At 44.8% G+C, this 12,041-nt stretch overlaps 1 protein-coding gene across 2 annotated transcripts in view; it reads left to right on the top strand.

The window, feature by feature from the left end:
* The window catches only part of LOC138513667 (zinc finger CCCH-type antiviral protein 1-like), a 406,876-nt gene that overhangs the window by 214,123 nt on the left and 180,712 nt on the right, over positions 1–12,041 (top strand). For both annotated transcript variants that reach the window (XM_069628726.1, XM_069628727.1), the window contains exons 6-7: positions 4,928–5,054; positions 10,081–10,249. In XM_069628726.1, coding sequence (XP_069484827.1) covers positions 4,928–5,054; positions 10,081–10,249 — 296 coding nt within the window. The remainder of the gene's footprint in view (positions 1–4,927; positions 5,055–10,080; positions 10,250–12,041) is intronic.

Below are 12,041 nucleotides of genomic sequence, written 5' to 3'. Positions count from 1 at the left end.
ATAGACCTATGAAAGGCTGCCGACCGGAGACGGGGACCGCTGCGGAATCACTGAAGAGAAGTACCGGACAGCCGTCCACCATCGACGACCGCCGTCGCTGACCGGAGACGCCGTGCTCCGTTGCATAAGAACATTTGATCCAAGCACTCCCTTGCTCATCCTCGTCGACCGCTTTCGTCCTGCCGGAGAAAGTCAAGGCTGCCGATGACCGAGGAGAATCTGCCGGTGGGTTTCCTGCCACCCGAAGACCTCAGAGATGCCGACAAAGCTACTGAAGCCCACCGTGGTTGCGTACCGTCCACCGACGCCAGACACCGACGACCCAAAGCCCATGCTGGGCCAAAGTTCTTCATAGACTCTTTGCGGCAACAAATACTCGTCGTCGAGGTGCACCGCACACCTCAGCTTGCAGGACGTTTTCGACCGATCGTCAACGAGCACCGCAAGAATCGAAGCTGGTGCCTCTGCACCTGTTTGTTCATCATTTCCTCGTGGGATCTCAACGCTCCGTGGCTAATGTCTTACAGGGAGCCGCTCAAGAAGAATCCGTCGACGACCCGATGTCGAACTCTGCTATTCCAGGTACATTGGGGTTGTAGAACTATTTAGAAGGAAATAAGACTCTTGTGAACAATATATGGACTGGGCTTGTATGATATATCTTTATTTACAGGTTGCCCCTTTGGGGGGATCACCACATAGTGCTGTGTCCAGGTAACAGGGCCAGTATTCTGCCTATTGTTCTAACCAACTGCTTTCCTCCTATGTCTATTGTTGGTTACCTTTATTAATTGATTTGTGTGACATTTGACCACCGCACAGTTGATGCACTTTAATGAAATCTGATAGTAATTGTGATAGCACGTAGAACTGTGTATATTTGGCATTGTAGATTAACTGAGCACAAAGTGAGTTATTGTGATAGTGTATATAGCCTTGAGCCTTAATTATATAAAGACTGTTTTCACTAACATAGTGTGTGGACATTCCTTTGTGGGTGCTTGGGGACTACACTGTACTTAGGAACCAGCCCGCATCACCTCCTGAGAGCTTAAGCCTTGATTGCTCATCCACGATACCAAATAGAGAATCTTGGCTGGGGTCCTCTGTGCCTCTCCTATATAGAGAGCAGGAGTACAGATACCCCCCTCCAGTCTTTACAGCTGGAAGTCGCTTTCTACTTACCAGAACCTGAGGACATGAGAAAGAGGAGCCCAGCAGAGACCACGTGACGTTGAGAAAGCAAGAAGCGGATACAGGGACCAAAGGGGAGACACTGAACAGTCGCTGCCGGCTTACAGTGCACAAACGGGAATATGCCAGCCAAAGCCAGTGAGTCCTCTCAGGCAGTGGTGGCCGTATCCAAACCAAGTGAATGAAGTACATGTGAGAGAAAGAGCGAAATAGTATTTCTATGACAGCAGGAGCAGAAGAAATACACAAAGCTTTCCAGTTTTTGGATGCATGCGGTGCACAAGTGAATGAAGTCCTGGTCAGATAAAATCACAGGCATATAAAGTAACCAAACAAGCAGGAATCAGAGACTGTCAATCATGGAGAGGTGGGTTGGAGCCTACCTGAAGTAAGTCCTGGCAAGGTAGTATCCCAGACAGTGACAAGAGGAGTGTTGCATGAGAAAGTCTTGGCAGGGAAGTATACCAGGCAGTGACAAAAGAGTGATATATGAGAAAGACCTGGCAGAAGAGTATAACAGGCAAGGATAGATGGAATGTTGTGTAAAAGACTTATGAATCAAAGGAGTCCAGAGAAAAGCAAGTCAAGATTAGCAATCAGGCTACGCTGATCATATGATATGGAGCAGAAACCTGGCAGGAGAGGATGGCAGGCGTTCAGACAAAGATAGAACGCCAAGTTGGTGTACAGATTGAATGAAAAGAAAGCTGAAGGAACTGATATTGTTAAGCAAGTGCCCAAGGGAAGAGAACTCTAGGGGAAAGGAACCCCTACACTGAAGCAAGGAACTCAAGCCTGTTCGAACTTTTGTTTTGGAGTTATGCATTTTCCTTTTGGAACATTTATAAAGCACACAAGCTCAAAGATATTACCCTTTTGACTTTAGAGTTTATTTTGTTGAAGTGTGAGGGCCAGAATAGAACTTTGGACATGGGAAGGTTTTGTTTTGGACATTCCAACTTTGACAGACCCTTAGTGTTGCTTTTTGATAGGGAAATACCTCTAGAGCAGGGACAGAGGCATTTCCCCAACCCCACTTTTCTTGAATAAATGTCTTTAGCCAAAATATGAACCCCTTGTCTCTGAGTCTCCTTCCTGGCTCCTCACAGCTTCCCCTAGATTGGTTGAAATGGTAGAAAAACGTGTAAGAACCTTACTTACGTTTTTATTCAACTTCTGCAACATTTACTCACAACCGTTCGCATGGGCAACTCTTGTTTGCATATCACATTGTAAACCCTCTTGTAAAGTACATATTGTGGAACTAGTGACTTTTGTCCTCAAGGCCCCATTTCCTAGCAGGGCTCTCCGTATTAGGTACTAGGGACTGTTTTCTATCAATGTACTTACCTTTCTCCAACTGGTTCTAAATTGTCATTTGCTCTGTTGCTCATTTGCTTTACCATGCACAATAATGTGTTAGTAACTTGTTCCACAGGCTATGCCGGGGGTAAACTGCCCGGCAGCCCGAGTGAATGGCCCGAGTGAAGCGAGGGTAGTCAACGAGAGCACCATGATGTTTACCCTGTGGATTATCAGATAGCACAGCGAGTAGAGGGCTTGCTTTGACATCCGTGCAGAGCCTGCCGTTGCCGGTTCGAATCCCGGCAGGGCCAAACTCATCCTTTCATCCTTCCGAGGTTGATACATGAGCACCACACACCGTGGGTAATAATAAGCAGCGCTCAAATACCTGAGGGTTCGTAGCCCTATATAAATGAAAATTATTATTATTATTGTGTTACTAACACTGTTAGCACCCCAGGATACCAAAGCGGTAACCCAGGGTTTTAAAGAAAAGCATCCCATGTGCATCCTGTTCAATAAATGAAAATACTTTTCCAAGATGGCTGCCATGGTTGTAGAAGATGGGGTGCCGTACGGAGCCCCTCTTCTATCAACATGACGGCTGGAAAAGCAAACACGGCTGCCACAGCCAGGTAAGTGGGCTTGGAGAAGGGGTTGGATTTAGAAGAAATAACAATGGAACAGAGGATGGGTAGAAGATGGCGGGCTGAGGAGCCGGCCATCAGGCGGCTTGGAACACGGGATAGATGAGGAGTATCAGCCTGCATTTCCAGCCTCCTGATTGGCCTGCTCCCATCCGCTGGGTGCTAATTATGTACAGTGTTGTGCTTAACATTACCTATTTCATATCTGTTTTAAAGGTAAAGTGTTTGTGTTCTGTTTGGAAACCCCCTTACTCCATTAGTAAGTGTATATAGGTCTTGTGTGAGAATACGTACTGCAGTTTTTATTACTTAGAGTGTATTGTGAGGGGTCAGAAATATGAGGCGTGCAACTTGGTTGAGGTTTTTGATAAGATGCCATTTTATTAACTCAAAAAGGGGTTTGTCAAACGCCTCACTATCACTACCCTGACGAGGATTTCACTGCCTATCAAAATAAAGGAAACCCTCTAACCAAAGGAATTCGTCCCTCACACTTACACATACAACAAACTTAACAAGGTAACGAATGGCAATTCAAATATAACAGAAATAATAGTTATGTTCCATATAAAGTTGATAACTGTTTCTCCTTGTAACCTGGGTCAGATTCCCTTCCCCAGATTCAAACAGGATTTTCAATCAACAGTTCAAATTAGGAAAATGCCGTCTTGCAACAAAGTTCTAAGGATAAAGATTCTTCTTGGTCCAAACAGTCTCTTATTCAGACCTTGACCAACAGTTCAAAATATGCAACAAGTCTTTATCTTTCCGCTTGAAGCAGAGACTTCCACACTTCTTCTATGATAATAATAATACTTCCACAGTTTGTCAACTTGCAGTCTAGTGGCTCTGCATTCCTCTTCTTCGTCCCAGTACGTTGAGCATTGTGAAGTCCCCAATGTAAAAATTACCCTTTCTTTTGACAGTTTACTTTTTTCAGTAAGCCATTAAGATGGTATGGTCTTTGGGGAAGTTATTAAAGTGGCTTTCCCATTCCTCCTGACCTATTTCCCCGCATGTGATTCTCCCACAGAGCACCACCCCAAGGATCAGGATCCACAAGTGTCTGCCTTTCCATGGCCACATGACAAGGGTCCTAGGCCTGGTTTTCTGGGGGAATCCTCTTTGATTTATCACAGTATTCAAATGCCTAATAAATAATTCAATGTGTGTGCATCTTCTGTCTAGCTTGAGTTATTGGAGTGTTATGTTTGTGTCTCATTGTAGCCCTAGACCACTCTCACACCCTCCTGAGTCGGAACATCCAGGTGTCTGTGACTAACGCAGGGAATGTGCATAGGTCTCTGGGCTGTTGGCATGCTTGTATGGCAGAGATCAGTACATGCAGTCGTTTTGGGATCTGTGATTATGGTGGATCCCAATGGACTCTTATCATGCAAAAGAGCTGAGTCCCCAGGGATCCCTGCCTTTCCGCCTATGTTTCAGTGACCAGATTGTTATGAGAGGGAGATCGAGGTGGATTGTCTGCAATAAACGGCGACATTTCCCTACCCTGAATCCTGCTCTTTGCAAAGAATTAATTTGAAAATGGCGCAGATGCAGTAAACGGCACAGTATGTCTGTTTCTGTGTGTTTACCCAGATCCAGGTAATGTTATGGCCTCAGCCTTAGTGCTGAACAGGCAAACGAAATTCACTAGATAACAAATACAGGCTTCTTCACTCTTACACTGCATGTGTTCATAGTTGCAAAGCTGACGTCTTAAGCATGGTCTTCATACCTTTTGCTCTGTATTCACCATATGTGTCTTTTTCGCCTAGAAAACTGCCCGCAGATGCACTATTACCTGCCCTATCGGTGGCAGAGACAGAAGGGGGCAGGAGAATGGGAGGACCTTCCATGGATGGAAGACATTGAGAAAGCTTACAGCGATCCGGACAACACCAGGTACAGCTGGGACTGGCAGTCTGCTCGTGGACTAGGATCTTCTTAGCACACGTAGCATGTGTTGAATAGTTTGATGTCAATGGATGGTGGGTACATGGTGCTCTTCTAGAGCAGCTTGCATGATGGGATGCATGTTTACATCATGGAAGAGTAATTTTAAAAGTTAAAACCCACTTCCAATCCAGTTCAGCTTATTCGCAAATAAGGCCCTTAGTGAAAGTCTGTATTTGACTTATCACTCATGGTGGCATGACATTTTTCAAAGGATAAACTGAGAAACATTTTCCAACGTCTGTTTGTGAATGCTGGGAGCAGAGAGCAAATGCTCCTGTGCAAAATGTAGTAGATATCGGTCAACCTTGTTTATAGAGATTAGCCAAAGGCACGCGTTGCATACTTCTGGCATCGCATGATCAAATAACACCAGGCCATATTCTAACACAAAGTGCCTTTTCCCAATAGCAAGTAAACCAGTAAAATACTACCTGCTTGTATCAACACGTTTGAGTCGTTTTTACAAGAGGCGCAATGGGGCATGCAGCTGAGCTCACAGCGTCAATTTCTCGCGCCCTTAGCCTTGCGTACGCTGCTCACCGTATGCAGGTAAAATGCATGTGGATCTTACAAAAATGTGCATCTTCACAGGCACTGCCGCAACTCCTGAGAAGGGATCTTTCAAATGAACAACTGGTATGAAAATATATCTATTTTTTTTTAGTTATGCACAACCATAGAGCAATGCTTCCTCAGTTAATTGCTGGCTTACTGCACATAGACACTGCAGCAATTCACCACCAAGGAAGGCACGGGCAAATCATTTGCTCCTGTTTTATGAATTGCCACGCTTTCCTTAGACTTGACCCACATTGGGCGTTTTCCCAAATTTGCATACCTATCTAAGGCCACTGCTTTCTCCACTAACCTTTTGCGTGTGAACGTAGGTTCAGATTAGTGCTCGATACCCTTGCGACCGACCTGCAGTTCCTGCACATGCGCAGCACAATTTATGCATGCGCATCTTCCAGTTTTTTGGTTTTTAAATCATGAGCCTTCTGCGAAATTTCAAAATTGACGCAAATAAATTCCTCCCTTACTCTTGGCTATGGAACCCCCTCTTTGATGCCCCACTGCTTCAGAACTTCTTTATTAAAGTGTAGCCACAAGGCAATTGCAGAACCGTGGTCAGTATCATAAATACAATTATTTAGTTCTTTATTCTGAAGGGTAACAAGTTAAAGAAAAACACTACCCCTGAATGTAAAACAGCCCCGCCTGTCTCTTCTGCTATTCTAGTCTCACCGGGTCTCACTCTGGAAAATAACAAGTCCTCCACAGGCTTGCAAAGAGTTTGGGTTCAGCAAAAAAAAGCCTGAGAAGTAAGGCTGTACAGGAAGTCAAGTGGGGGAGGGGGGCTGAAATAAATGTAGGGAGGGGGGATTTGAGTCCAAATTGATATTGTCCTATAACCTATTTGATTCCTTCTGTTGAGAGCCTGCTCCTTGTCTGCACCAATTTAAATGATATGTTATTTGTAACGCGCTTAATACCCAGAGGTTACCAATGAGCTATCCTCCCCGGACAAATAAAGTTGGTAAATAAAACAGAGCCTGTGATATGGCGTGAAGTAGCCAGCGAGGCCACACCCTTACACCACGCTCCCATACCACATAATAGATATTTTAGGCCAGTGTTCCTAGGTTGGTCACTCCACCCGAAGGGTGATATAAAGAACTGTTGAGACTGTGACAATGTTTTTGGTGAATCCCTAAAAATGTTAAAACAAAGTACGTTTGTTGTTTACACTGTAGGTTAAGGTCAAGGTCAAGGACCTTGACAACATTAGGTTTTGTAACATGCTACACTGCGAGCAGTAACAGGCAGCAACTAAATAACAGAGATTGATTGAGGCAGCATGTGGAAGCAAGCTCACTAGTGCTGTAAAACACATCCAGTAAAGGAAGCAAGCTCACTGGTGCTGTAAAACACATTCAGTAAAGGAAGCATGCTCATCGGTGCTGTAAAACACACCCAGAAAAGGGAGCAAGCTCACTGGTGCTGGAAAACACATCCAGTAAAGGAAGCAAGGAAGCAAGCTCACCTGTGCTGTAAAATTCACCCAGTAAAGGAAGCAAGCTCACTGGTGCTGCAAAACACATCCAGGAAAGCAAGCAAGCTCACTGGTGCTGTAAAATACACCCAGTAAAGGAAGCAAGCTCACTGGTGCTGGAAAACACATCCAGTAAAGGAAGCAAGGAAGCAAGCTCACCTGTGCTGTAAAATTCACCCAGTAAAGGAAGCAAGCTCACTGGTGCTGCAAAACACATCCAGGAAAGCAAGCAAGCTCACTGGTGCTGTAAAATACACCCAGTAAAGGAAGAAAGCTCACTGGTGCTGTAAAACACACCCAGTAAATGAAACAAGCTCACTGGTGCTGTAAAACACCCCCAGTAAAGGACGCAAGCTCACTGGTGCTGTAAAACACACCTAGTAAAGGAAGCACGCTCAATAGTACTGTAAAACACATCCAGTAAAGGAAGCAAGCTCACCAGTGCTGTAAAACACATCCAGTAAAGGAAGCAAGCTCACTGGTGCTGGAAAACACATCCAGTAAAGGAAGCAAGCTCACTGGTGCTGCAAAACACATTCAGGAAAGCAAGCAAGCTCACTGGTGTTGTAAAATACACCCAGTAAAGGAAGCAAGCTCACTGGTGCTGTAAAACACACCCAGTAAAGCAAGCAAGCTCACTGGTGCTGTAAAACACACCCAGTAAATGAAGCAAGCTCACTGGTGCTGTAAAACACCCCCAGCAAAGGAAGCAAGCTCACTGGTGCTGTAAAACACATCCAGTAAAGGAAGCAAGCTCAACAATCCTGTAAAACACACCCATTAAAGGAAGCAAGCTCAATAGTGCTGTAAAACACATCCAGTAAAGGACGCAAGCTCACCAGTGCTGTAAAACACATCCAGTAAGGGAAGCAAGCTCACTGGTGCTGGAAAACACATCCAGTAAAGGAAGCAAGCACACTGGTGCTGTAAAACATACCCAGTAAAGGAAGCAAACTCACTGGTGCTGGAAAACACATTCAGTAAAGGAAGCAAGCTCACTGGTGCTGGAAAACACATCCAGTAAAGGAAGCAAGGAAGCAAACTCACTGCTGCTGTAAAATACACCAAGTAAAGGAAACACGCTTACTGGTGCTGTAAAACACATTCAGTAAAGCAGGCAAGCTCAGTGGTGCTGTAAAATACACCCAGTAAAGGAAGCAAGCTCACTGGTGCTGTAAAACACATTAAGCTCACTGGTGCTGTAAAACACATCCAGTAAAGGAAGCAAGCTCACTGGTGCTGTAAACCAAATCCAGTAAAGGAAGCAAGCTCAACAATCCTGTAAAACACACCCATTAAAGGAAGCAAGCTCACTGGTGCTGTAAACACATCCAGTAAAAGAAGCAAGCTCAAAAGTGCTGTAAAACACATCCAGTAAAGGAAGGAAGCTCACAGGTGCTGTAAAACACACCCAGTAAAGGAAGCAAGCTCACTGGTGCTGTAAAACACATCCAGTAAAAGAAGCAAGCTCAACAATCCTGTAAAACACACCCATTAAGGGAAGCAAGCTTACTGGTGCTGTAAAACACACCCAGTAAAGGAAGGGAGCTCAATAGTGCTGTAAAACACATCCAGTAAAGGAAGCAAGCTCACCAGTGCTGTAAAAGACATCCAGTAAAGGAAGCAAGCTCACCAGTGCTGTAAAACACATCCAGTAAAGGAAGCAACCGCACCGGTGCTGTAAAACACACCCAGTAAAGGAAGCAAACTCACTGGGGCTAGGAAACACATCCAGTAAAGGAAGCAAGCTCACTGGTGCTGGAAAATACATCCAGTAAAGGAAGCAAGGAAGCAAGCTCACCAGTGCTGTAAAATACACCCAGTAAAGGAAACAAGCCCACTGGTGCTGTAAAACACATTCAGTAAAGCAAGCAGGCTCATTGGTGCTCTAAAATACACCCAGTAAAGGAAGCAAGCTCACTGATGCTGTAAAACACATTAAGCTCACTGGTGCTGTAAAACACATCCAGTAAAGGAAGCAAGCTCAGCAATGCTGTAAAAGACATCCAGTAAAGAAAGCAACCTCGCTGGTGCTGTAAAACACACCCAATAAAGGAAGCAAGCTCACTGGTCCTGTAAAACACATCCAGGAAAGCAAGCAAGCTTACTGGTGCTGTAAAACACACCCAGTAAAGGAAGCAAACTCACTGGTGCAGTAAAACACATCCAGTAAATGACGCAAGCTCACCGGTGCTGTAAAACACATCCAGCAAATGAAGCCAGCTCACCAGTGCTGTAAAACACACCCAGCAAAGGAAGCAAGCTCACTGGTGCTGTAAAACACACCCAGCAAAGGAAGCAAGCTCACTGGTGCTGTAAAACACACCCAGCAAAGGAAGCAAGCTCACTGGTGCTGTAAAACATACCTAGCAAAGGAAGCAAGCTCACTGGTGCTGTAAAACACACCCAGCAAAGGAAGCAAGCTCACTGGTGCTGTAAAACACACCTAGCAAAGGAAGCAAGCTCACTTGTGCTGTAATACACACCCAGTAAAGGAAGCAAGCTCACAGTAAATCGTCAATCTAACCACATCTAGGTATTCAAGGCAGATGCACTCTGTGGTTGGTTTAATTACCCCGTTACCACAATGTATCTGCTGAGCACAATCCCTCCATTAACTGCTGAGCGACCATATCTTCTATTGATGACTATGTTGTCATGTTAGCTGAGTATTGAGGTGATAGGCTGTCATAAGTAAGTGTCAAATTCTCAGTCTCTGAGATGCGATGCTCAGAGACTGTGTGCCATTTTACCTTCTTGTAGAGACCGAGTGGTGGCATGAACTTAGGATGTCGTTACTTGATGCATGGTTAACTTACCCACTACCACGCTATAATGTGAATGTCTCTGCACCTTTCACTTCGACTATTTGACCATTTGCAAAATGTCTTATGTTTTGTTCCATTTCTCCCCATATAGTTCAGGAAAACATGATATCAACTTTGAAAAAATGATTTCTTGCTACCTTCCGATTCGACGGCTTTCCACAGCATCCTCTGTGACCCAACCCCCTGACCACCTCATGACCACAGAGTGGGTCTGGCACTGGAAAAATGAGCTTGGGAAGTGGATTGAGTACGGAAAGCACGTGAGTGTCCAAGCGTGGAGGGCGGTGTATGGAACGTTAAGGTTGGAAAACAGGTGTAGGTTGCTACATATGGATGGGAAAACAGCAGGGCCATTTAAAAAACCCCAGAGTACTACGGTAAGGTGTAAAAGCAAAACATTCTCCATTTACGCCTCATTATTGCACCCCGGGGCATTTTTCAGCCATTTCGAGCCAGAGCAGGGCCTTGACACAGAGTTGACATGTACTCAGTGCATTCCTCATCAGCCTTCAAAGAGCACGTGCTGTGAGATCTGCATGAGATTTTCAGGCAGGCGTAAAATGAATCGATTCCCATGGAATTCGACTGTCTTAGCACCTCCTAAAAGATGGTGGGCTACATAGCACACGAGTGCTAAAGGTATCTTTTTTTAAAAAGAAAAAAAAGAAAAGCACCTTTGTTGAGCGGCCCGGTGCCGCACAGTGCTGCTGTCAGCAAAGTCCGTTTTCATGTTGATGACATCACAGTCGGCGACATGGAAAACTGATTTCACTGACAGCAGCACAGGACAGGGCCGGGATAGATAACAAAAATACGTTTTGTTTGTATCCCCATTAGCACCGGTGTAGGGAACTACACAGGTGCTAATGGCCATATTTCCACAGCGACGGGCCGACCCTGTCGGTAATTGCACCACCCCTCTCGTTAAGGGACCCTCGCTTTCACTTGGGCGATGGGCAGTTATGATATGATATGGCATTTATAACGCGCCTATACACACGTGTTTCAGTTACCGACAGGGTCGGCCTGCTGCCTTTGGGCATAACGCCGCATTATTTACAAAACGTAGCATAAAATCATAGAGGAAAGGCGATTTTGCTTGTTTTTGCACTTGTTTTGTAAAAGTTTAAAATTGCATGCAGGGGATGCAATAGGATGTATGTGCTAACAATGGCAGTACCTGGCATGCAATTTGCACGTTTTCCAAAACTACCCACAACGTGTCATTTGTGCAAAAATGACACAGGATGTGGGGATAAATATGATCCAGTTCCTGTACAAAGGAATTGGAACTGGGAGAAATGCCATGGTAAAATAAAATGAGATGTAAGATTGCTAATGCTCTCTCAACACACAGTTTATTCTTGTGCTCCCCCTTTAAGAGATGAGGCGAGTGCTGCTTCTTTGAAGAACATTGAACAGCAGTTTTCCAGTTCAGTTGGGGGTATGGGGGGGTGGTGGGTACATTTAATTCCCTTGGCCAAGGGTAAAGAGGAGAATACTGGCATGGGGAGGGAGAAGTAGACTGTGGTTGAGTTTAAAGATGCAGCACCTGCATTATCAGAACCCTTTCAGCACCATTCCTCGAGGGGCCTGCGGGTCTAGTTTCAATGGAGGATAAGCATAGATCAGGAATGCTTCTATGTAGGGATGCTGAATGTGTTGAGTATGATTCTTGTTCAGCAAATTCTTTGCATTCGGTTCTGCCTTTACAGCTGCGTTCATTAAAATCTCATTGTATGTTCCATCTGTTGTACATAGATGAGTTCTTTTAGGGCAGAATTCCAGTGTTTCGGTTTCTGCGGATCCTCTCTAGGGTCCTGTAAACCTTTTGCTTTTTCCTACTTTATTTTTTGGAACTTTTACTTTTTTTGTGGCCTGAGGGACTGATACTGAAGGCCCCTTGTTGTTGCAAACCTTTTTGAGTAAATGGTCCTTGGTATCTGTTTGGAAAGATGTGTCTTTCAGCAACTTTCCCTCCATTGTTTCTATGTTATGTTATGTTATTTTGCATTTATATAGCGCCTTATATACCATTGGTATGGTCTGAAG

Source organism: Ambystoma mexicanum, chromosome 12, assembly GCF_040938575.1.
Source record: "Ambystoma mexicanum isolate Mex_15411 chromosome 12, UKY_AmexF1_1, whole genome shotgun sequence".
Classification (NCBI taxonomy): Eukaryota; Metazoa; Chordata; class Amphibia; order Caudata; family Ambystomatidae; genus Ambystoma; species Ambystoma mexicanum.
This window is presented reverse-complemented; position numbering and strand designations above follow the sequence as displayed.